Below are 26,657 nucleotides of genomic sequence, written 5' to 3' on the forward strand. Positions count from 1 at the left end.
CGACAAAGGATCCCAACCCAGAAATGGCTGCATTCTCTATGACTCAAGAGGAGATTGGGATAAAAACACAAATGATTGACCATTAAAGTTATTGTCATGGAACTTGAAGGAGTGGAATAATAAGCTCCATGACAGAATTTCTAACATTTTTGTGTCGTTTTGATGTATTATTTGTACAGGAAACCTGGATTCATGATATTGCTTCCCTAACTCTCCAGAGCTTCAGAGCATTTGCCACACCAGCCATTAAGACTCATTCTAGAGGCTGGGGGAGTGATAGCCTAGAGGTGTTTATCACAGTCGATTTAAAAGCTGAAAGCCAAGTCATAGAAAGCATTTGCCCAAACTACATTCAGATACTATTAATTAAGGGACAGTGCATAGGCACCTTACTGTGTGTTAATGTTTACTTACCCTCCAAATATTCTAGAAGCCAGGATAAAGAGAAATTATGGGACCAGTTGTTTACAACTGTCAAAGACTTAGCGTCTCAGTATCCCAGTTCCAAGATGATTTTAGGTGGGGATTTTAATGCCAGGAGTGACCTGGGAAACCTTGAGACTCGTACAGACACCTACACTTAGGTCACTAAACAAGCTTCTCTTTTAGACCGTCACTCGTCAGACCCTGTAATTAGCAAATCTTGATTGAAATTTTTAGAACTGCTCTCTTTGTTTAACCTGTACATTTTGCACAGGACAAGGCTTGACAGATCAGGAGGTTCTTATATATACCTATCTACTCTGCATGCTAGCACAATTGATTATATAGCTGTCTTCTCCACACTATTGGATCAAGTGAACCATTTTGAAGTGGGTAATAATATTGCAAGTGATCATTGCCCGGTAAAACTACTAGTAATACATTTTAAGAGCAGAATTTCTCTGGCCCCAACTTCCGAATCCACTGAAGATATATCTCCTGCTCTCAGGAGATACAGATGGACAGAGCAGCTACAAAACACCATAAAAATAGTTAAACAATTGAGGTTAACTCAGTGCAGCAAAGAGGCATCCAGCATAGAACAACTAACTATACTAAGATCCCAGTATTAGCAGGGCCGGCGCCAGAGGTTTTAGCGCCTGCGGCGGCGGGCGCACACGCGCCCCACGGGAGGTGTGATGACGTCATCGCAGACGTCATCTCGCACCACAGGGGGGCTGGGCTGCGCGCAGACCGCCGAGCGCAGAAGCTGCGGGCTGCTGCTGGAGCAGCGCGTGGAGGCTGCTCCGTGCGCTGCCCCAGCAGCAGCTCACAGCTTCTGCGCTCGGCTGGGGCGGAGGAGTGCGCAGCAGAGCTGAGGTGGCTGGCTGCAGCAGTAGCTGTAGCCAGCCAGGCAGCCCCGTGCCGCCGCCGCCACATGCCCCAGCCGAGCGCAGAAGCTGCGGGCTGCTGCTGGAGCGGCGTGCGGAGGCTGCTCCGTGCGCCACCCCAGCAGCAGCTCACGGCTTCTGCACCCGGCTGGGGCAGAGGAGCGCGCAGCTGAGCTGGCGTGGCTGGCTACAGCTGCTGCTGCAGCCAGCCAGCCAGCTCCGTGCTGCCGCCGCTGCGCGCCCCAGCTGGGCGCAGAAGCCACGAGCGGCGCACAGAGGCTGCGCCCGGCTGAGGTGTGTGGCGGCGGCGGCGGCGGCAGCAAGGTGCTGGCTGGCTGGCTGGCTGGCTGGCTGCAGCAGTAGCTACAGGCGGCCCTGTCATGCCAGCTTTGCTGCGCGCGCCTCTGCCCCCAACACCCCCTCCAGCGTCCCTCCAGTGCCCGCGCGCCCGAGGCCACCGTCTACCTGGCCTCCATGGGCGCGCCGGCCCTGAGTATAAGAGTTTATTCAAAAGCAAAAAGACCACTTATGCCAAATATTTATGGAATGAACTGGCCCAGGCCATCTCTAAAAAAAAAAAGAAGCCCGCTTTTGGGATCTGGTTTCATTTGGGTTAGGCGAACCCCCTCAACAACTAGATGCACAAATACCTGGAAATACTTGGCATATGCACTTTGGTGAAATCTATTAATCTTTCCCATCTACATTTGAGTTGCCAGGATCAAGGGAATGGTCCTCTGCTGTTAACTTGCATATGTTACCAGAGAGGCCTTTAATGACAGAGACCGAAATTAGAAAACGTATTACATCATTAGCTTTTGACAAATCTCCAGGGGAGGATCTGATCTCCACAGACCTGATAAAAGCTTTTCCCAGCTAGTGGTCTCCAATACTAGCTAAAATGTTTAACCAAATAAGCAACTCATTTATATTTCCAGCTGGCTGGAAAACCAGCATAGTAGTCCCCATTCATAAGAAAGGGGACAAAACTGATCCATACAATTACTGCCCCATAAGCCTTCCTGACACTACAGCAAAACTTTACAGAAAATATCTCTTTCAAAAGCTAAAGGATTGGGTCACCAATAATCAAATTATATACCCTCACCAAGCAGGATTTAAAAGAGGCCAAAGAACACAATAGATCATTGCCAAACATTATATCAATTGGCCTATTCAGCTATGAATGCACCAACCAAAGCTCTGTACACAGTGTTTGTTGACCTGGCCACAGCTTTTGATTCTATAGACTTTGGGAGAAATTGGCCAAGACAAATATTGACAAAAGACTTCTGCTTCTCATCCACAAGTTACACTCAGATCACATGCAAAAGTCAAAGTGGGCATCTCAGGTCCTCTAACTAGTGAGATTCCAGTGGGTAAAGGGGTAAAGCAAGGGTGCGTATTGGCCCCCTTACTCTTCAACCTGAACATAAATGACATTGTACCGAGATTTTCTAACCCAGAATTTTTCTTGCCTACTATAGACCTTCAGAAAATTTTAATTCCGTTGTATGGGGATGACATGATCCTAATCTCCCTAACAAGAACTGGTTTAAAGAGGCTCTTGTATAATCTGGGTGAATACTGCAAAGAAGAGACACTTACCATTAATTACATGAAAACTAATGGTTTTCTGGAAAAAACCAAAAAAGTTTCTTTGGAATATACATGGCACTCCAATTGAGCAATGCAAAACCTATAACTATCTGGGTTTAATATATAGTGAAACCTTGAACTGGAATGTCCGTCTAGCTTACATAAAACCCTCAGCCTTTAAGACTGTTAGAATAATAATGGGATTCCCTTATACCAAGAGAGGTTTTCTTACAGATCCAGTCATAAAACTCTACATCAGTAAAGTTATTTCTCAGCTATTGTACAGCATTGAGGTATGAGGTTGGAAAGAACAAACACCCACAAGTCTGGGAACAATTCAAAAATCTTTTTCTGGGGTGAATTCTAGCATTGCCAAGGGGGTTGCCAGCTGCTCTGATGCGGACAGAGCTTGGCCTCCCCACAATCAGGGCTCGTGCCCATTTAGCAATTTTAAAATCATAGAAAAAACACCTACTAACAAAGATTGATTCATTTGGTGAACTTAGTTTTAATCTGTTGCAAAGCAAAAACAAAGCCCACACCAAATTTTTCAACAATATTATCTCCCGTTATTCCATTCCAGATTATTTGTTGCTATCTTCAGGGAATAATTTTGATTTGTTGGAATGAGTGTTTAATGGGGACACCTTAATTGAGTATTCATTAATAGTTCAATCAAAATTTGCTCCATGGTATAAAACTATTTAAAAAGATCATCTCAGAGCCTTGTACTTGATAGATATAACAGCATATAACCTCAAAACAGCATTTACATTGCTGTGCTTCCAACCCATGCCAACAGAACTACTCACTGGACGATATTTAAAAATACTCTAGGAACAACGCATTTGCATATGTGGAAGTTTAATGGAAGATCCTGGACCAGACCTGACTTAGAACTAGAGATGGGCACGAACAGGAAAAAAACAAAAACATGATGTTCATTGTTCATTGCAATCCACGAACAGGGACTCATGAACAACCATGAACATGGCCCTGTTCACAAAGATGTTTGTGGTTGGCTGTTCATGGGGGCCAGCAGGCTCTCCTCCAGCCATCATCCAAGTTTGGTCAAGATCCCTACTGCACCACTCCCAGAAACTTGAGCAGGCACCAGGAAAGGTACCAATAATAAATAATAGCTTGGCCCCAGAGCCTGGCAGCAGCCCTGGAACCTGAAGGGGTGGATCCCTACTGCACCACTCCCAGAAACCTTACCTGAGCAGGCAGCAGGAAAGGTACCAATAATAAATAATAGTTTGGCCCAGAGCCTGGCAGCAGCCCGGGAACATGAAGGGGTAGATCCCTATATCACCACACACAAAGAAAATTCAAACTCCAATGCACTCTCTCTATCAAAATGCCTACAGCAACTGTCTCTCCCTCTCCACTGTCTGCAAACTAAGCCAGAGCTGGGAGCCCCCCTCCCCCCTGGTCTTTGCTCCCTTGTAACAAATTTGGAGCTCCACACTTGAAAGGAAGACCTGCCTATCAAGCTAAATTTGCCTTAGATTGGGGTTTCCAGGGCAACAGCAGGAGTTCAGAGTTCAGACAATCCCTGCCTAAGTTGCCAAGGGAATTGATTGCAGGTGCCAGACTGTCTGGCTTGACGAACAGCAATGAACGAGACTTGCAATGACCACCTGTTCATTTAGAATGGGGCCTCACGAACAGTTTGTTTGTGAACAGCAGATTGGGCTGTTCGTGGCTTTATTTTTGTTCGTATTGCTGTTCGTGCCCATCTCTACTTAGAACACTCAGCGTGGATATTGAAGTCCCCCAGAACAATAAGTCTAAGTGTCTCCAACACCATATCTGCTAGCAGCTCTGCCACCTCAGAAAGTATGTTTATTGAGAAGCTGGGCAGTCTGTAAACAAGCGGAATACTCAATCTGTCTTTAGTTCCCGAAGGCAGGAGCATACAGTCAATACCAGCTATAGCTGTAAGGATGCCAGGCAACTCTCTGCATGAGTAAAAGTTCTTTGTTGATAAGATGCCAGTATCATGCACTTACACCATCCTTGCTAGGACTGGCAGCTACAGACAAGTATCAAGTAGATATAGGTTCCCATTTCCAGTTTCCCACCCCAGGTTCAAATAACAGAATCACCCCAACAGCCATCAGCTTCAGCTGCATGGGGGTATTGAATATGATAATCCTGAACACCGGACAATAGCTTGTACTGGAAGTTTGCAGAAGTTGAAGGATTCACAAGGAATAATAGCACTCCCTGGCTATCATAGGGAGGTTGGTATAGGATCAACTAGCCAGGGGGAGTTAGTTGGGACAGATATGTCATTTTCCTGCAGCCATGTCTCTGTTATGCAAGCCTCATCAATTTCTTCTCCCTGAAACATCCCAGCAATGCATGCAACCTTGTTCCTAATAGATCTGGTGTTGCATAGTATTAGTGTAGCAGTGGAGGCAGAAGTGGCCTCATTGTCAGCAGCTGGAATGCTAGAGAGGTTAGATAAACAGCGAACATTGTTGCTTGATACTGGTTGTCTTTGGTAAGTCCCACCCCTATATCTACCAGTTCCCATCAGCACTTGAATAGTAAATTCACCAGAAAGCTCACAAATTTATTTATTTAATTGTTTGTTTGTTTGCTTGCTTGCTTGCTTTATTACATTTCTAGACCGCCGTCCCCATCAGACAGGCTCAGGGCGGTGTAACAACATCCAATTTTTACATAAAGTTTAAAAACAATTAAAACATTATAAAAACATTAAAACACTATTCCATATAGTGCATCCCAAAACCACATAGTCGTATATCAAATATATTTGTGACCTCAAGTCAGACAACAGTCTAGGGCTACAACCATGGTATATTTAAGTAAGCAGTGTCCAGTAGGTGTTGCATCTTTCCCAGAAGTAGTACAGATTATTGGAACTCTTACTCTCCTCTCATGTCATCCTCCTCATGCAAGAGCTGTGCACACCAGGCTAAGAGCCATGGGCCAAGAGCCTTTGTGCGCTCACCCTTCAGCCAATCCAGCAACCAGTACCTGTGAAGAAGAAAGGGAGGTGGAGGGCAGGGCTTGCATCCCCCTGGCTACTAGCCACAGATCAAAGGGAAATGTTCCATGCAACCAGGTGTCCCTCAACAAGGTCTCATTGCACCGAAGCCTGCCTGCATGAGGCCCTTGTTAAATAGCCATCCCAGCAACCAGTTCCTGTGAAGGAGAAAGGGAGGTGGAGAGTGGGGCTTGCCTTTGTTAGTGTCTTGCCCAGCAGGGGTTACCATAAGTTTGCTATGACTTGATGCTACTTTCCACCACCACCATAGGCACAATCCTTTCAGGAATAGAGAGAGCTGTAAAAGAATTTTCCTGCTTTCTTCCCAGGATTCTTCTTCAAAATCTGCTTTGGGTTGGAATCCCCTTCAGTGTTGAGTGCAAAATGAGGAGCTGCAGCAAGGAAGAAACTGGCAAATAATTTCCCCTTACTTTGGCACAAGCAAAGTAAAAAGGTAAACGGATCAAAATGTTATACGAAGCTGAGGGAGGGCAATTTCTGCTGAGTCTCTCTTCCTGCTGCAGCTCCCCCCTCCATATGTCATTACATACAGCTCTGGAAGGGGGCCCAGCCCTCAGCAGTACTTTCCAGAGGGTTCAGGAAACTGCAGAGAAAGAAGAATGTGGCAAAGTGTTCTGCAGCTGCAGTTGTAGCACAGCAAAACGTATCTGTAAACAAGGGTTGGTAGGAAACAGAAAGCCACACTTGAAATGCCCTGATCCTAAATCCTAAAATGCCCTCAATACTAAATATGCCACAACTTTGGGCCTGATTCCAGAGTTCTTTCATATCTCTGATCTAAAGCTTCATAATTTACCATGATAGGTTCAGAATGTTTGATATGTTCTCCAAAGCCATGAAGTAATTTGCAACAGTATTTTGCAATGACATAAAACACATTGATCTTCCAATTATTTTTATTGAGTGCGACCATTGATGGGTGGGGGGGGAGGCAGCTTCCTTTATCAAGTGACACAATAGAAATAATTAGTGTTCTCCACTATCTAAATCTGCATGTGTGCTAGGCACGCATGGTATGGTTTTACTTATACTGCTGGCAGATAAACAGGACTAATAGGAGGGATGATGCCACAGAGATCTGATTTTTCCCCTTCTGTCTTTATTAGTAGATGGTACAAGCCAGCTCACATGTTCTGCAGGAGCACAGAGGAGCACTTGTACTACTGGCAGAAAGGTAAGATAAATGTAGAGAGGGAGTCATTTCATGGTTTCCCATGCTATAAATGATGATACAGGATGTACAGTCAGTTTGCATTAATGCAAGAGTCAGAAGGAAGTATATGCTTGTATCTGCTGGCAGACAAGCACAGATGGGGATGACCAAACTTTGTGTTGAGTGGTTGATAGCCAACCTACCTTGAAGATAGATTGAGGGAATGTTTTATTTAACATACTTATTCTCAAGTAAATTCTCAAGATGAGTGGAGACAAAGGTGAAAATTTCACCATGATTATCCATTAGTATAAACACACACATGGTGAGAAACTAGAAATTAAAGATGATGAAGGATCAGATTGGGACCCTGTGCAAGAGAGAAATGCTGATTTTGAAGATTTAGAGGACTCACAACTTCCATACTTACAAGAAAATTTTCTAAGCACATATACCTTCCTCTTGATATAAATTGCCCCCAGCTGATATTAGCCCTGGTAGATATCATCTGTGCCCATATTGTTTTCTACTAGTCACTCAGTAGCTGCATGCCTGCATGGTGCTGCAATTATGCCCCCAATGACACTGTCACAACTTTCCAAGGACCACTGGTAATGGCACAGCTTCACCCTTTCTGCAGAGCTCAGTAACATGGACTGGAAGTACTGTGGCTTCAAAATGTTGGGGAGTAATGTAGTAGCAAGCCCATATTTACCAATAATATATACTTGCTGTGCAACTGCATATGATACAGATTGTAAACTGGTGCTTTTTGCATTAATGCTTCACACCTTGCATTTGTGTACGACAGTGCAATCCTGTGAAGAGTTACTTCAGTCTAAGCTTATTGCAATCCATGTACTTAGATTGGAGTAACTGCATAAAATCGCATTTTAAAATACATATATTACATATAAAAATGTAATGTGCAGTGTCCTTTGGTGATGTGTTGTGCATCTGCCTCATAGCAGTCATGGGACTATGAATAAGAGCTAGTTACATAATTAGATGGCGGAGAGGTTGAAATTTAAGTGAGATGCTAAAATGGAGACTGAATATGAGAAAGGGAAGAAGGTAAAAACTGGAAAGGAAGACATTGGATGAGGACAGTATGGATAGGTGGTAATAATGAACAATATCTTAAAATACCTTAAAGATTAAAATGCAAACGTTTGTGAACTGAGACCCATTTTGTTAGATACTGTGGCATACTAAACAACCTTAAATATATTTTTACTTCAATGAATCTTTTCAAAATCATCAGCTGTTCTAACAGCAATGGGTTGTATTTCCAGCATGCTTATTAAACCAGTAATTGCTTCATTGGACTCCAGCTCCCATTCCTATTTTTACAATGTAAAAAATACAAGTATAAATATGAATGACCACACTCTCCTAATATCTGCTTGGAATACTAAGTTAAGTGAAATTTGTTATTTAAATGTGTGGTATTTGATTCACTGCATCCTAGGAATCCATTTGTTGTGGTGGTTTTCATTTATTACGGCATTTTCTTTTTTTTCCCAAAACCAAACAATAAAAATACCCTGTAGCACATAGACTTTATTTCAAGTTTTCCCCCTTCCCAGAACCAATTACTAAAATTGTATCACCATATAACATAAGGAAAAAGGAAACAGTGAGAAGAAGCAACATGATCTGCTATATGATCGTAAATTCATGTGCTCCAAGATATTTATTTATTTAAATACGTATACCCTGCTTTTATCCCCAATGGGGATCCAATGCAGCGAACATCATTGTTCTCCCCTTCTTCCACTTTATTCTCACAACAATCCTATTAGATAAATTAGACTGAGAGAGACTGACCCAAGGTAACCCAGTAAGCTTCCATGGCACAGGAAGGATTTGAACCTCGGTCTCTCAGATCGTAATCCAATAATCTGTCCATTACACCACAATGAGAATTTTATTTATATTTATGGACTTTATTGCAAATGAAATAAATTATTAGGAAAAATCTGGTGAGGACCTTGAAAACTTACATTTTTAGCAGTTTTCTAAAGAAAATATACAGGTTTGACAAGAATCAGTAACCTAGCATGTCGATTATATTTTCAGCAAATATACACACACAGTCTGTTCAACACAATTAGCCTTTCTTGTCATTGCCAATGAATCGTTCCAGCAGAGCTCTTCCTGTATTTGCTGGTAGTTTTTGGTGTTTGTTTATTAAAGCCTGGATGGCAATCTTTGTCTGAAAAGAAACAAAAACACAAATTGTAAAGGACAGGCAAATGGCACCATAATAATTTCAGTCCTAATTTTAAAACAGCAGAAGCCCCAAGAAAAAGAGAATCATTCGGAAGTTGAGGTCTTGGCCATAAGCAGGAGCACCTGTTGTGCCTGGATTAGGGTTGCCAGTTCCCTAGACTCTTCCGGCAGGAGTGGGGGAGGCTGGAAACTTGACCGTACATGTGCTTCTTGCGTGCGTGCACACACACTCCTGAACTCGGCACCATGATGTCTCTTCTGGATGTGACATCATCGTGCTGACTGCTGGGGCTGAATCTTTCAGCAACAGACTGTCGGGGGCCAAAATTGGCTCCCACAGAGAGGAGGAGTGTTCCCACAGCCAGAACGACAGGGTCACTTCAGGAAGTGACATCACACCCTGCTAGGAGTGCTCCCACCACTCACTTGCACAAGTTGCCTGCTGGTGGCCAGTCATCAGAGATTTGGCAGGCTGTGGGGCAAACTGCGGGGAGTTTGCCTGCCACTTGTGGGCACTTGGGATCTCTAGCCTGGGTTGATGAAGAGAAGGAACAGAAGGACTCTGTGCCCAGCACTGGATCTCAGCCAGGTGATTCACACAGCTTTCTGCAGATCTGCCCCCTTTGGCCAGTTGCATGGCTTGAACAGGGAGAGTAGCAGACCAGAGGACTTCAATCTGGACTGCAATGCATGTTTAAAAGAACAGGGTTGCAGGCAGGCTGGGCATTCAGAGCCTTCTGTAAGCTCCATTTTAGCCTGATGGCACAGTAATTTTGCATAGCACAGGGCATTGTAGAATCTGCACCCTTTGTGCATTGTTATATATGTGCAAATATCCCATTTAAGCAGTTCAAATACAGAAAGAGAGCTACACTTGCAGGGGGTTGGCTGCAAGGAGTTCCACATGCAGGACCAGTGCATGAAAGAGAAGGAAGATGAGAGAATTCAGCAGAATTCTGGATCACATCTTAAATATTTTCATTAATTAGTCAAGATGTTCAGTATTTTCTACTTGGTTAACACTATATATTACCTAACCACATAGGTTTGCTTACATCATCCTATTATCTTGAGTATTTCCTTTTTTATTATTATTTTATTTAAACAAAAGAGGGTACAGAAAAAGGGGGTAAGAAGGGGGAGGAAAGTCAAGACAAATATATGACTATGCGCTACAAAGGTTACTAAAATACAGAGTTCAAAAAACAAAACCTTTACCAATAAAGTTTATATGCATTTTTACAACAGTTTGTTTTCAAAATATGGGCAAAAAATGACAATGAAAATTCAGTCCAAATTAAGTACTTATAAGTTTATTTTTGTGGAAAAGTTAAACACAAGACGGCTTGAGCGAGTGTGGCGGCAATCTCGTGACGAAGAGGCAAGATCATCTTATAGGACGTTTATGAAAGCCTATGAGATGGTGGTGAAGGCTGTGAAGAAGGAATTTTATACAGCCTCCATCGCATCAGCTAGCTCACGCCCAGCAAAGTTGTTCAATGTGGTTCAGTCACTAGTCTCCCTCCCAGGGGGAGGCCATCAAATTCAGAATTCGGACATCAGCTGTGAGGCTTTGGGGAGCTTTTTTGCTGAAATTTTTTTGTCTCTCTGCCATAACCTGTCAGCTACAGTTGATACAGTGAAGGAACTAGAGACCCCTTGGCCATCTTTAGGGTCAATATTTGATCAGTTCAGTCCACTCTCTGGGGAAGAGATTGACAGGATCTTGCAATCAATTAGGCCCACCACGTGCCCCCTGGATCCATGCCCATCGTGGCTGTTAAAGGCCAGTGCCGATGGTCTGTGGTCCTTGTTGGAGGCCATTGTTAACACATCCTTGGACACTGGGGTTTTTCCCGGGCCACTAAAGGAAGCCGTGGTGAGACCTCTCCTGAAGAGACCATCACTGGACCCCACTGACCTGGTCAATTATCGCCCAGTCTCGAACCTCCCATTTCTGGGAAAGGTGATTGAGCAGGCGGCGGTGGGACAGATACAGGGTTTTCTGAATGATGTCTCCGCCCTAGATCCCTTTCAGTCCAGGTTCCGGCCAGGACATGGGATGGAGATGCTGCTGGTCACTCTCATGGATGACCTTCACAGACATCTGGACCGAGGTGGTTCAGCGCTGCTGATATTATTGGATTTGTCAGCAGCATTTGACACAGTCGATTTCAATCTTCTGACTCACCGCCTCGCCGATGTGGGGATACGAGGGACTGCCTTACAGTGGCTTGTCTCTTTTCTCTACAGTCGGGGACAGAGGGTGGCACTTGGGGAGAAATTGTCACCCTGTCACCCACTGGTGTGCAGGGTCCCGCAGGGGGCAATACTCTCCCCTTTACTGTTTAACATCTATATGTGCCCCCTTGCCCAGCTGGTGCGAAGTTTTGGGCTTGGGTGCCATCAATATGCAGATGACACCCAGCTGTATCTGATGATGGACGGATGGCCCGGCTCAGCTCCAGACATCCTGGAACATGTGTTGCAGCCATGACTGATTGGTTGAAACAGAATCAACTGAAACTGAACCCAACAAAGACGGAGGTCCTGTACTTGAGCCACAGAGGACTGGATTCGGGACTCTGGCTCCTGGCCCTCAATGGGGCACAGCTTGTGCCAGTTCCAAGGGTTAAGAGCCTGGGGGTGATCCTAGATGCCTCCCTGAAAATGGAGGCACAGGTCACAGCAGTTGTCAGGTCTTCTTTTTTCCACCTGGGGCAGACCAGGCAACTCATCCCTTACCTGTCTACCTGTGACTTAACTACAGTGATCCAGGCAACAGTCATCTCTAAGTTAGATTATCCCCTGTACACGGGCCTACCCTTGAGCCTGACCCAAAGATTACAGCTGGTACAAAATGCAGCAGCGTGCATCATTATGAAAGCACCAAATAGGGTGCATATTACACCAATATTGTGCGAGCTGCATTGGTTGCCAGTGGAGTATTGGATCAGTTCAAGGTCTTGGTATTGACCTATTAGGCCCTGTGCGGCTCTGTGCAACTGGGGCCAGCATACCTGAGGGACTATCTCTCCCCATATATTCCCCAGAGGACCCTCTGATCAGGAGAAAAGAAATTGTTAGTCCCTGGCTCCAAGGAGTCCCGCCTGGCCTCGACTAGAGCCAAAGCTTTCTCAGTCCTGGCTTCTACCTGGTGGAACACTCTGTCTACCGAGACCAGGGTCTGGCAGGATCTACTATCTTTCCGCTGGGGCTGTAAGACAGAGTTGTTCTGCCAGGTTTATGGCTGAGGCTGGGCCTCCACTGGCTGGAGGTTACAATATCTACCCTCCTCCCTATGAGAGCTGCCCACCACTGTTCTTAAGCTGCTGCTATATTCAACTGTACTGTTGCACTATTTGTTATTAACTGTATTGCCGCCATCAAGAAAAAGAGTGCTGCTATTTTTATATTTTTGTATGATGCTTTTAAATGTTTTATATGGAATGTTTTAAATGTTCTCAATGCTGTTATCCACCCTGAGCCTGCTCGCGGGGAGGGTGGAATACAAATACAATAAAATAATAATAAAATAATAATAATAATACATGCTGAAATCTTTCCCACTGAAGTCAGCGAAACTTGTATATGTTTTATTTCTGGACTGTACTCTATAATGGCAATTGGAGAATCTGAAATGTTGAGATGATATTACATATTATGTTGGCAGTGAATGGTTTTTGCTACCTAATTGTATCTGACAATACTCTGACCTGGATCTGATATCATCATCATTCTGAGGCACCTTCTGGCAGAAGGGACACCTCAAAGACACCTTCCTTGGCCTCATGAAGTCACTACCAAGCAGAAAAGCCCAGAGAAACACAATCATTGGCATGAATAAAGTACAGTCACTCATGGTTTCCTTCATCTAAGCATTATCCCAGCCCTTCTTGGATCCCTTGATCAATTCTGCACTTCTTCCTAGTCTGTTTCACCTCTTTCTTCAGCTTCCTGCTCCTCTTACTGCTGGCCTGTTTCCTCTCCTCTCCTCCATCCTTTCTTTGTTTCTTTCTCTTTCACTCCCATCACTTCATACTTTCTCTTACCAACTCTGGCCCTGCTCCCATTTTCTACTGTTCTGTCCCCTGGCTGGCCCATCACATGTAGCCTTTGTAGCCTGGTGCTGTTCTGCCACATAGTCCAGCTTTTCCCAGGTTACTTTCTTTTGCCTATTGAGACCCTCCAGTACCCTTTCAGTGACACCCCCCGCCCCCCCAGGATGGACCTGAAGTAGGGTCGCCAGGTCCCCTGGGGGTGAAAGCAGATGAATGGTGGGCATTGTGGGGGAGTGAGAATGGGGTTGAAAACTCCCAAGAGTGTTCCAGAACTCTTCCATGTTGTACTGGGAATAACATTTTCCCCAGCACAACATGGAAACAAAGGATCATGCCAGGGGCTGATTCCATAAAAACTGGCTCCAAATTTAATCTTTGGGACCAATTTTTACTGAATCAGCCCCCCACACAACCCAGCACTTCCACATTGTGCAGGGAATGTCATTTCTGGCATCACACAGGAGCATTCTAGAATATGCCCCAGAGTTTTCAGCTGTTTTCCTCCACCTTTCCCCCCATGTCAGGTGAGAGGTGGTGGGGGTGGAGGTTTTTATAAATTTGGAGTCTTTTTTTAATCAACTCTATTTTGATCAAAAGAGAAATTTGAAGAGAGAAGGGGCAGGAAGGGAGGATCTACAAAATTTCAGAATTTCATTCTGTGGATGTTCAGAGGCAGGCAATGCTTTCCCAAACCTTCCAACCCTCCTGCTAGAGCACCCTTTGATGTATAACATCAACAATAGCACTGCAAAGGCTGAAGTTACAAAAGGGTCCATAAAGGAGTAGCAGAAAACTATACAACTTTACAATAACACTCCATAATCATTTGACAGGTGAGAAACAGAGCCTGGAAAAAGAATGACTTGCCCAGGGATACCAAGTAGGACCATAGCTGTACTGGAATTTGTACTCTTAAGATTTTCAAGAAGTGTATCAGCTTACCTTTTCAGCCAGCTGTTCAGCAGTTATATTTGGATCATACAAAATTGGCTCTCCCAAGTAGGTGCGCAATTTGACTGGATACCCTCCATATACAGGAGCCAGTGGCAATCGGCTATATTCGTACAGCCATTTCAGTATTCCTGTTTGAAAGAGTAAATTGGGTAGCATACCAAGAGAAAGTTTTTGACTTCATACTTAATATGTAAGTCTATATTGGCAAAAGAGGGCTTAACTAGAACTTACGGAAGCGTGCAGCATTTATCAACCTGTCTCCATTAATGTAATGTGTAATATAATATAATTATCTCCAGCATTTACTAGGGATGCTTCCAAAATGTGTTTGATCAACATTGACCTTGGAACTTAGCTGTTCAGAGTCAATATACATAGAATCACATTGAAAATCTCTTTCAAAAAATTAATGGAAATGTTTGAGTGTAGAGGAGAATGGAGTTGATAAAGGGTGAGTTTTCAGATGAAGTGTTTTCAGACAAAGGAAGAGAGGCAGTCAATGCCACTTGTGAATGGCTTCTGTCATACTGCAAATTAGCAGTGAGAATTGTTATTTTGGCTTGAGTGGTAATGACCTTGGCTGCAGGGCATGACCCCCTTTCATTACAGGCTCACACAGACTTGCAATGCATAGGCAAGTAGTGGCCTGCTGGCTTGAGGGGAGGGGAGGTCCTCTGCCTTACGTTCTGGTCATTCACCTGGTGGTAATGACCTTGGCTTGTCAGGGCATGGCCCTTTTGTACAGGTACACACAGTCTTGCAGAGTATAGGCAAACAGTGGCCTGGTGTGCTCATCTTTTGGTCTACAATGCTTCCCCACCAGGTGTGTGCATGAAGCTTGGACCCCAAAAGGTATTGAATGGGCTAGGCATAGGCCAATAGAACCCTATATTATGCTTTGGAGGAGGGATTAGATATATACTTGCCCTATCCTAAAATAAGGGCCGAATTGGCTGACCTCTACAGAGGAGATGGTGTCCACCTAGTGGTGAAAAACATTTCTACATGACCAGTAGCAAGGGCTTCTGTTGGCTTTAGACCATCTGTGGGGTGCAAAGGCCGAAGCAGAGGTTTGGCCTTGGCGATAGCAAGATCAAGTTTGGGAAAAGTTAGCAGGCCGGTGAGCACCCTTGGCGCATTCCCATTGGTGGGGAATTGGGGATCTGTCAGGATTGGCTGATGGGCTTTACGGCAGCCAGTTGTGAGGGCAGACTGTTTAGTGCAGAATGCCTGGACATGTCAGTCCTCCCCTCAGGCCCTCATTGCTTGGGGCAGTTGGAGGGGGGAACCATTTCACCTGCCAGCTGGGTCCCAGCCATGCACATGTATGGCTCACACCTGGGGCAGTGGAGCTTACTCAGACAGGCTAAGGCAGAGGTCCAGGGGTGACCCCAGCTGTACTGTTAGGTAGGCCCTTGCCATGTTAGCATTAATGTTGTTGTCAAATAAAATGTCCCATTTGTACCCAAGCCTTGTGTCTGCCTCTTTATTCCAACTGAGGGAGCAAATACAAATCAGACAGGCAGAAGCATAAGAATGTAACAGAAAGAGAAAAGAAGAAGCTAGAGGAAACCAATCCTTGCTCTGACTTCTCAAATCAGACAAGGCCTTTCTGCAGTCAGACAACAATGCAGTAACTAGGGAAGCAGATGAACAAAATCAAGATGGAAATGATTTCAATATAGAGACTTGAGTCTGTGACAACTAATTTTCAGTGAAATGTTCATAGCCCTGTGGATTCTTTGCACACTGACAGTGACTGGAAGAAGCTGGAAGAACTTTCAGAAAACTAGCACATCAAACATTGCAGGCGTTCTATAACGAGGCAAGAAACGTTAAGCCACTTACAATGGAATCCTAAATAGAGATGGGCATGAATCGAATTACAATCCAAACAACCGCACAAACCAGGCCAGTTTGTGGTTCACGAACCAGTGGTTCGTGGAAGCTCATTTCCATGAACTTCCACAAACTGGTCTACTAGTTCGTTTGGGTCATATTAAAGGGGCAGTTTAAATGGCCATCTCCAGCGAAATGGCCATATAAACTTTTCTGCGGCAGGTCCCTTTAAACTATCAGCTGGCAGGGGGGATCCCCCCTCGCTGCCTGCCAGCTGATAGTTTAAAGGGACCTGCCGCTTGCAAGAGGCAGGGCCCTTTAAACTACCCAAACTCCAGCCCCCAGCCCCAGCCCCACACTTATCTTGCCCTGCGGGCCTGCGGCATCCTCCCCCTCCTCCTGCGAGGAGTGGGAAGGCCATTGTTGGCCTCTTCTGCTGCCACGTGGGCCCACAGGGGGGTGTAGAAGGCCAAAAATGGCCTCCCTGCCCCTCAGGCCCACAGGGCAAGGTAAGTGCGGGGCTGGGGCTAGGGCTGGGGATGAGGGGGGCTGGGGTTTGGGCAGTTTAAAGGGCCCTGCTGCTTGCAAGCAGCAGGTCCCTTTAAACTATCAGCTGGCAGGCGGTGAGGGGGGTTCCCCCCCTTCTACCTGCCAGCTGATAGTTTAAAGGGACCTGCTGCTTGCAAGGCAGGAAAGCACCCTTTAAACTGTCAAATGCCCCTTTCCCTGCTGCTGCTAAGCAGCCGGAAAGGGGCATTTAAACCCCATGAAAGGCGAACTGGTTCGTAAACTTGTCCCAGTTTGTGCCAGTTTGTGGTTCCTGGTTCATGATTCCTGGTTCCTGATTTCAATGGGCTTAGACTGGAATAATTCCGCTTAGGATTTCACTGTTTGTCATCTTGTCTATTAAGAGTGAACTTTCAAGAGAAATTGACTTGAGTGGAGTGATTAATGATTTTGCAATGAATAAGGCCAGAAAAAATAAATTTTCATGCTAATTGGCCTAATCTTTGCAGCCACATTTGTCTATTAGATTCTTTTTAAAAAGGTATTAACCGGATAATCTTTTTTTAGTGACCAAAAATTTTCAAAATAGTTAGCAAACTTGTGAGACTTTCAGGCTGGGTGTTATTATATACAAAAGTTGTGGAAGGTGACATTTTTCAGAAATGTAGAATAAGGCTGCCCTTGAGTATGTCTCAGAAATTACAGCTGGGACAGAACACAGTGGCACATGTCCTTACCGAGACACTGCTTAAGGCACATGTACATCCTGAGTCGGCTGCATTGGCTCCCAGTTGAGTTCTGGATCCAGTTGAAGGTTTTGGTTCTGACATTTAAGGCCCTTAACGGACTGGAACCACATACCCACAGGACTGCCTGTCCCACTATGTCCCTTGAAGGGCTTTGTGCTCCATAGATAGGCATCTGCTGGTTGTCCCCAACCCAAAGGACTTTTGTCTGGTCTTGACCAGGGCCAGAGCTTTGTCACCTCTGGTGCCAGCCTGGTGAAATGTTCTCCCAATGGAGACCTGGGCCCTTTGGGATCTGTTACAGTTCTGCAGGGTGTGTAAAATAGAGATGTTCCGCCAGGCCTATGGCTGTGGCATTGGCGATCTGTCCCTACTGACCTCCCTTGCCCCGCCTTGCTTGCCCAGGATGGTCTTGTCAGATCTATTTAGTTATTTGAATTCTCTGGTTTCTCTGCAGCCATTTCAGCTGGATTTGATAGTAGATGCCTTTGATGGTTTGTATTGAGTGGTATTTTATACTGTGGACTGCTGTCTTAACGTAAATTTATATTTTATTTTAATGCTGTAACCCATTCTGAGCCTGCTTGCAAGGAGGGTGGGCTGTAAGTGGAATAAAATAAATAACTAGATAAATACACAAATAAATAAAATGTAGCAGTAATTTCATAACTAAAACAAACTTCCTTATGGTTTATGAGATTGTATGCATGAGTTGAAGTATTGCAGTGTTTGTAGGGTTGCCATGTCCCCATAAACTACCGGTGGATGCAGGGCCTGGTACTCACCAGAAGGAGGCTCTTCAAGAAGTGATGTTGGCACCCTGCTAGTACTAAATTTGAGGAGGGGGGGGAATGTAGGTCTCTAGTTCCTTCCATTTCAGCGATACAAAGAAAAAGACATAACTCCACACAATGGAAGGGAGCTGGGTGCTCAAAGATTCTAGTACACATATTACTATACCGTTATATCAGTATAACATTATTCAACTCCCAATTTAAAAAAATTAAAAGCTGCTCCCCAGTGCCAGGGGAGGAAATGGCCACTGTGTCAGCCAAGACTTGTGGGAGTCCTGGGGCCCACCAGCCTGCTCACCATTTTCCAGCTGCAAGGCAGGCTCTGCTGCCTGTGATGCTGGTTACAAGGGAAAGCTTCCGAGAGGGACAATCTCAGCATGGTAAGACTGGGACCAATTTGGTCCTTTCCCTTTTAAAATTTAAAGGGTCACGGGTGGAGCCCAGATCTACCTGACTATCAGCTGTTAGTAGGCATCCCTCTTGCTGAATTCAACCCTATGATTCTATGAATAAGAGCTATTTTCCTGGCTGGCTTCTCTTTCTCTCTGCTCTTGTGACTCCCTAAAACATTCCCAAAATTCCAGGGGATAAATTTCCATTAGTCCTGGAATTCTGGGAGTTCTTTGCATCATTAATTTCTGGTGTAATTTTGGATCAGGCATATATGAATGTACATCCCTATATAAATGTACTGTGTAGTGAGACAAGAGTTTAATGATTGTAGTAATCTAGCAGTGTACTGTGTGTAGGAAAGGGAAAAATTTGCTAATGAAATTTCAAAGTAGTTTTGAAGAAATTAATAGGAGGTGAACAAAACACTTAGATACTTCACATATACAGATGATTAAAGTCCAACCTCATCTTTTACCATCCCCAGTCCCATTGATTGGCTGCCCTTTGCAGGGAAAGAAATGCCAAACATGATGATGTCGAATCACAAGTTTCCCTTATGGTATCGGGAAGACATGTCAGGCAACATGCAATTAGTGTCACTGGCAGCCATGAAACTCCTGTCATAGTAGTTAAGCCCTGATAAGAATAGTTGATGTGAGATAGTGCGTGGGATAAAAATGTGAGGCACATGACCATAAAAGAAATAGAATTACCAAACAGAGGGAGCGGTTCTCCAAGCAGAAAAAAAAGAGAGGGAGAAAAAACAACAATGACTTCTAAAACAATAGGCAGACAGCATGATACAAATTATTATGTAAATAAGTTATTTATATGTGTGTATGTATGTGTATGTATATGTGTACATTCATAAAAATTGTGTGATAGCATAAACACCATGAAAATATGCAGCCAACTGACATATAATTACAAAATAATAATAAATTTGAAAGCAATGAATTAACAATAAAAAAAGAGTGACATTTATACACATAGTTAGAGCCAGGAAAAGAACATAAATATCAACATTGTACAAAAAAGACAAGGTCCTGGGTATGACTTGTTTCAATATAGTGGTGTCTTTTTCAGTTTGTACAATCACATACGTTCAAATAATGCAGAGAGAAAAATAATCAATACGGATCTTGTGGCACCAGAAAATCAAGTATAAACAATTACGGCAGGATAGTAAGGTCAATAATTCTTTACCATAATATAGCATCTGTACGTTTTCTAACTTCTCAAAGTTAAACAAATGTGTTTTCTTGGCTCTAACTCTACGTATAAATGTCAGTATCTTTTTTTCTTATTTTTCTTATTTATTTCTTACTTATTCATTGCTGTCAAATTCATTACGGTTTCCTAATTATATGGTTATTTCGTTGCTCATTTTAATTGTCATGGTATTTATGCTATCGCACAATTTTTGTGAATATATATATATACACAGACACAATTATTTATTCTGTTGTTCGTCTTTTGTTTAAGAGGTCCTTGTTGTTGTTGTTTCTCTCTTTTTTCATAAAAGAAATAGATCAATTCCTGTCATTTCTAGATTAAAGTGACCCACAGGTAAAAATGAATATACTTCTGTTCACACAACTCCTGCAGAATGGAAAAATGAGAGATTCACAGTATTAGCATTGTGGATTTAGTTTGCCCCAGTCCACATCAATGTAAATAGGGCACGAGAAAATGTCAGTGGGGATAAAAGGGGTCTCAGCCAATCAGAGGGTGGCAAAAGGAAGCAATATGTTTACCTGCACACTCACCCAGCAGGCATTTTTGCTCTGGGGACTGGCCTTCCCTCCCAGGGTGCAGCATGGGACTAGCTGGCACTGTTGTGAGACTGAGTAGGGATTTTTTGGGTCTTCATCTGATTGACCATGATATGGCCCTTTTTTCACCTGCTCCATGCTAACTCCAGGTAAAGAGTAATTTTTAAACAATAGTCCTGGTTGAAAGACCACAACTAATTAGGGCAGAAATAGGGCATATTCCTCAGGATAAGTGGGGTCAAGCAGCAAACAGAGGCATCACGGTGATGGGGGGTGCCTTTGGAACAGGCCATCGTATGCCAGGCATCTTGGTTGTTCTGTGAAGGAGTGCCCTGCATGCTGAGCGGCATCTCTCAAACCTGGTAGGTGCCTGGTGGCACATCAGGGAAGTCAGATAAAGTTGAATATCCCTAAGCACACCAGGGCTGTGCAGGCTGGAATAAACAAGACCATCAATAATTGCTGCTCAAGTTTGGAGCTAGGATGGGCCAGCTAGGTGGATGCCCAGAGTGGTGGTTACTTAGCATAGCCCACCCTCAAAAGGGGCAGCTTAGTTAAATAAGCACTGACATAGATCAACCATTTAAATAAACGTAAATAAACAAACTAGGTGAACCCATACACAGTTGGGCCGTTTTCACACTACTAACCTGCTTCCATAACGTTGTGAAATGTCGCGCAAAAACCGTGGAAGATAGCGTCTTTTCACGAGAGACGCTATCTTCCACGTTTTTTGCGCGACATTTTGCAACATTACAGAAGCAGGTTAGTAGTGTGAAAACGGCCTTGATCTGTGTCCTTATTGTGTCATATTTAAGGTTCTGAGGACAATTCTACCCATAGTTATCATATTGGAAACAAAAGCAAAAAAAAATGACTAATTGCTCTACAGTATGAAGCACACTAGCATTATATTGTTTTAAAAACAGAAACTACTGAAAGTTGGGGTGATATACAGGATTTCTTACGTATATTTCCTAGTGTCTTGTATGCTTCACGGACGTTCTGTGTAAACATAGGAATGATAGGCTAAAACCAAAAGAGATAAAATGTGAGAATGTAGGCATAATCTTACTTTAACTGTTTTAAAACATAATTCAAGTAGTTGGGAGACTGCATAAAATGTAAACTGATTATAAATGCAGAACCTGTTCTTAGTTACTGGAACAGTTTTTCGTGGCTCTATCCCATGCTGCTGCTATGCTAATATTTATTTATAAGAAATCACACGAGACTGGAAAACTACAATGTTCACTTCCGTGCCCTGGAAGTGTAGCATGATAAACAGTCCCTCTGTTGTATTACTCATGTGTGATTTCCCGAATACAGATAATTACCAGATCATAATAGTAGGGAAGAGGCAACTGTGCCACTCAGATAAAACAAAAACAATCCCTTAGAAATTTGCCAAACGTGACTGAACACACTCCATACTTAGTGACTGAGAATAACTTTGACTAAAGGGATTAGAGTAAGATTAAAGGAAAAGTGCTTACTAGAAGTACAAAGATTAAGAGAGTAATTTGAGTGAATATGTCACTCCAATTCATAAAATACTGTTCTTAAAGAGGGAGTTTGTGGAACATCTACATTTTTTGCTGCAGCATATATTTGTTAGCACTCACCACCTTTGCATCTATGGCAACTTGAGCAAATCCCGTACGGTTGCACCACATAATTTTATAGGTCCCATCACTAAAGAGGGCTTCTCGTGTTCCCCCTGGTGAAATAGACATCAAACTGCCATCTTTCAAAAGAGACAGACAATCTTTCTTCATTCCAGTAAACATACATAATGTTTCTAGAAGTCTTTTATAGCCTGTAAGAAAGAAGTATAGGATCTATACTCAGAACTGAAGAACATGGTATATTAAAGAAAAAAGGCAACAATAATATTTATGTTGGGAGTTGGAGATACCCTAACTCCCCAAACAGATGGGACTAAGCTGCTAGAGGGCCAACCAGTAGCACAGCTAGGCAGCCATGTTCTGGCCATGAGAGGAATCCTGTTGACTGTTCCACTATGGCCAACAACATAGACATTACCTGATTGATTGACAGGGTAAAGGAACTCTTGCCTGCTAGTGGTGAGGACAGGAATGGGGTTACAGTAAGGAAGGATGAGGTTGGACTTATCAGGAATTGGCTCTCTAAATCTTGGAGGATGGCCCACCTTACCATGAGAGCCAGGAAGCTGCGGTGGGACACATCCCCTCTTTTAGACTGGCCTTAAAAAGCCAGACAAAGGATGATGAGAACAAGCTTGTCTTAGATCCAGGCAGTGGAAGATCAATCTGGGGGCAAGGAGGATGGACATAGTCTCAGAGATTCGATACCTGCCCAGTTAATTAACAATTCAGCAATGAATTTTTACAAAGTTTCAAGCACATTCTTGCAAGTCCTATTACTCAGTATTGTTGTTAAGATACTGTGTTGTCAAGTTGAGATACTGAGGAACAGTACAACCACTCATCTGTTAATTGCTATCTTATGTTTTTATGTACTTAATTGAAAGTCAAATTGAATGAAAGAGATGCAGAATATAATTTTTATAGTAAATAAATACATTTAAGCTTGATCCTAAGCCTTGCTTTTGTTTGTGCCTTTCTTTTTCCATTGCAAAGGTGATCCTCTGTGGTGTGTGCAGGCTTTTCTCTGGCACTGATGAAATGAACACTGATTAAAGAAGCTTCTAGCACCAGAAGAGAGTACTGCCCTGGAAAATTAACATTTGCAATGGAAAATGGTACTGCATCTGTAGAAGTAACGCTTACAATCAACGTCAGTATTGGCTTTTAATAGGTAAGAAAATGGGACTTTGTTGCTTCCAAATCAATTAGAATAGTTAATAGAAAAAGAAGTTGGAGCTTGGTGGTAATTTGGAGTAGGTTGGATTTAGTGATCCTGGATAGCCCAGGATAGCCCAATCTTGTTAGATCTTCTTAGAAACTAATCAGAGTTGGCCCTGATTAGTATTTGGATTGGAGACCATCAAGGAAGTTGGTACACAGAGGCAGGCAATGGCAAATCACCTCTGAACATTTCTTGCCTAGAAAATCATAAGTCGCCTATGGCACTTGATGGCACTTTACACTGCCAGTGATCCATCAGTGGAATGTGTTGATGAATACAGATTTTTGCCTTATTTACCTTTCCCCCTCCTGCAGCAGTCTTTTCAGCCCTGGGAAAGTTGATTCCCAGGACTGCAGGACCTGTGCATGTCCTGCATAGTCAGGTAGATCTGAATTAATAGTTGAGTAAATCGGAGGCTGCTCTGAGGAAGAGGAAGGAAGTGAGATTGCTTTCTTTTCTTCAGGAATCAACTTTCAACATAGGAATCCATTTTCCTGGGATCAGAAAATATGGTTGAGGGTGGAGAAAAAGAAAAATATCTGCAATACTTGCACCCACAGATCACTGACTCCCCTCAAATATGGTTGAACTAGAATTATTTTTGTTGACTCCTGATATTTTCTTTTCAGTTTCAAATTCAATTAAAGATTATCTGACCCTTAATTAAAACATTATATTTGAATAAAAATGAAGGTGTACATGTGTCTTAGTGATATCTGATTAATTGCCAGGCATTTACAAAATCATTCTGTGAATTCATGCATAAAAGTCAGGATACAACAGACTATATTGGGTGTGCCCCACTGGTTTAGCAAGTCCAAAACAATTTTTGATTTTTGAGTGATATATCATTGTGCCATTTCACAGTCTGCTTTGAATGACCCCTCAGTTTCAAGAACAATTTGTCATGTGGTATGAGGGGCTGCTGTACAAGAAACTCAAGCCCTGTACTTGTGAGGTGGTGGTGGTCTGTGATTTTATATTAAAAAGGGAAAATAAGTAGGATAATACACCACGGGGAATATTCTCACTACCAAATGACTTGAGTAATTGAACAGTACTCAGCACGGGTTTATGATGTTCTTAGAGTGGAACTACAAGTGACAAAAGGCACAGGTTGGACACTTGTCAGCTTCCCTCAAGTTTTGATGGGAAATGTAGGCATCCTAGTCTTGCAGCTTGGCTCTCTGACTGCTGTCCAATGGACTTTTCAACTGTCACTTGTCCAACATTCCGCCAAGCTGCCTACATTTCCCATCAAAACTTGAGGGAAGCTGACAAGTGTCCAACCTGTGCCTTTTGTTACTTGTAGTTCCGCTCTCAGACTACAATTCTTCACTCTCTTAAAGGGGCTGTTTACATTCAACTCCTAACTGGGTTGGTATTACATTCCCACACTATCAAAGAACAGCCATCTTGCTAGATATAAAATTTATTGACATGTCTCCTCAGTGTGTAATCTTTAGAGAAAAACAAATTGGTATCACCTGGCAGTTTAAAGACAAAGCGATCAACCACTGTATGACAAATTATCTTCCTTTGGAGAAAGAGCCTGGTTATAAAAAATATATAGTCTATAGGAAGCGCAGCATGGTAATAAATGACAAGAGCTGGTCCGTCTGGTATATTTTCTAGGCCATGTAGCTCATAACCTGTTTTGAACACAAAGCAGAATAATGTTATTGACATATGGATATCATAAGACTTTTTGGTGTCACAAAAATTATGTTACTACAAAATAAAATCATATGAAATGCCCTACTAAATCAGATCAAATTACATCTTGTCCAGCATCCTGTTCTCCACAGTGGTCAGTCACTAGAAAGCATACAAGTTAAAGGTTAAAGCAATTGGTACTCAAGAAGTAAATTGCGCCTGAGCGTGGAGGGTCTGTTTAGTCATTATGATTAATAGTCATTAATAGATTTATCATATGTGATTTTTTTTTTCGAATCTTGTAAAGCCATTTAAATTAATGGTGGTGCCATGTATCAAACCATGCCCTTCCTTCAACATAATGGCATTTCTGTTTGTGGAAGCTGCAGTTGTGATTTCCACCAATTTTCACCTCACACTGCAGACTCCGGCAGCCCCCTTTGCTGTTGATGAGGGTCCAGGGACCCCTAGAAACAAAATTGGAGGGGAGCTCAAGGAACTGTAGCAGGAAGGGAGAATGAGAAAGTCCTAGTCCAGAAGATCTGTCAGTGGTTAGATATACCTCAGTGCAATATACAAGATAATTGTGTTCAATGAAGAAGTACATTTTTGCTGCCTTGAGTCTACTGTTCATATTCCTCAGTTCTAGGGGGGAAATCCTTTTTATTCACATACTCCGTACGATTTACAATTCTAGCAGCCTGTAAATCATCTTCCCCCAAAAAACAAATAGTATCAAACACTTAATTCATTCTTCATAAGAAAGACCTTAAAATCCTTTAGTAATTTTGGTGTATTTTTCTTCATTTTTTTCCCATCTCTATATCCTTTTTGATATGGAGTGACCAGAATAGTATTCAAAATGTTACCTTCTTCACATCTGATACATACTGAACATTCAACGCAAGCTAGGGGGGGCCCTCTGGGGGCCACAGATCCCCTGCTCCCACCCTTCACCCCTGCCCCAAGATGAGCCCGAAATCAGCACGATGGGCCCTGGAGTGCTCCTGCGCTCTGCAGCGGGCCAATTTAGGCCCATTTAGGGGCCGAACTGGGAGTTGGCCTGCTGTGAAGTGCAGGAGCACTCCAGGGCCTGTTGTGCCGCCCCAGCAGTGCTCCACAGTGGACCTAAATCAGCCCTCTATGGCGCACAGGGGCACTCCAGGGTGGCATGTGGCTTACACGATGATGTGTTTGTTTGTTTGTTTGTTTGTTTGTTTGTTTGTTTGTTTGTTTGTTTGTTTGATTGATTGATTGATTGGTTGGTTGGTTGGTTGGTTGGTTGGTTGGTTGGTTGGTTGGTTGGTTGGTTGGTTGGTTGGTTGGTTGGTTGGTTGGTTGGTTGGTTGATTGGTTGGTTGATTGATTGATTGATTGATTGATTGATTGATTGATTGATTGATTGATTGATTGATTGATTGATTGATTGATTGATTGATTGATTGATTGATTGATTGATTGATTGATTGATATCCCACCCTCCCCACAAGTGGGCTCAGGGTGGGTCACAATATTATAAAATACAATAAATAGTTAAAATTATTAAAAATAATAAAATCCACAGATCTCATTAAAGTGACATCATTGTATAGCCCCCAGGAGCACGTGCATGAGGACAAGCCTAAGGTATGTGCCAGGTTTCCCACCTCCCGCCCGGAGGGTAAGGGGACCTGGCAACAGGTCTCTTCCCTGATTATTCATATCCAGTTTAGACCTCATCAGTGAGTCGATATACT

General features: G+C 43.2%; 1 protein-coding gene and 1 long non-coding RNA gene across 2 annotated transcripts in view; one reads left to right on the forward strand and one right to left on the reverse strand.

Moving 5' to 3' along the window:
• Positions 1–26,657, forward strand: part of LOC129333120 (uncharacterized) — a 95,678-nt gene that overhangs the window by 62,011 nt on the left and 7,010 nt on the right. Inside the window, exon 2 of the long non-coding RNA XR_008597394.1 lies at positions 23,037–23,214. This is a non-coding gene — a long non-coding RNA (uncharacterized LOC129333120). The remainder of the gene's footprint in view (positions 1–23,036; positions 23,215–26,657) is intronic.
• Positions 9,043–26,657, reverse strand: part of LOC129333119 (transmembrane protein 68-like) — a 50,925-nt gene continuing 33,310 nt past the window's right edge. Inside the window, exons 3-7 of the mRNA XM_054984543.1 lie at positions 24,753–24,917; positions 22,038–22,231; positions 21,381–21,441; positions 14,347–14,486; positions 9,043–9,326 (exon numbers count right to left, since the gene is read on the reverse strand). Coding sequence (XP_054840518.1) covers positions 9,222–9,326; positions 14,347–14,486; positions 21,381–21,441; positions 22,038–22,231; positions 24,753–24,917 — 665 coding nt within the window. The 3' untranslated portion in view covers positions 9,043–9,221. The remainder of the gene's footprint in view (positions 9,327–14,346; positions 14,487–21,380; positions 21,442–22,037; positions 22,232–24,752; positions 24,918–26,657) is intronic.

The sequence above is a fragment of the Eublepharis macularius genome, chromosome 7 (genome assembly GCF_028583425.1).
Source record: "Eublepharis macularius isolate TG4126 chromosome 7, MPM_Emac_v1.0, whole genome shotgun sequence".
In the NCBI taxonomy this organism is placed as follows: domain Eukaryota; kingdom Metazoa; phylum Chordata; class Lepidosauria; order Squamata; family Eublepharidae; genus Eublepharis; species Eublepharis macularius.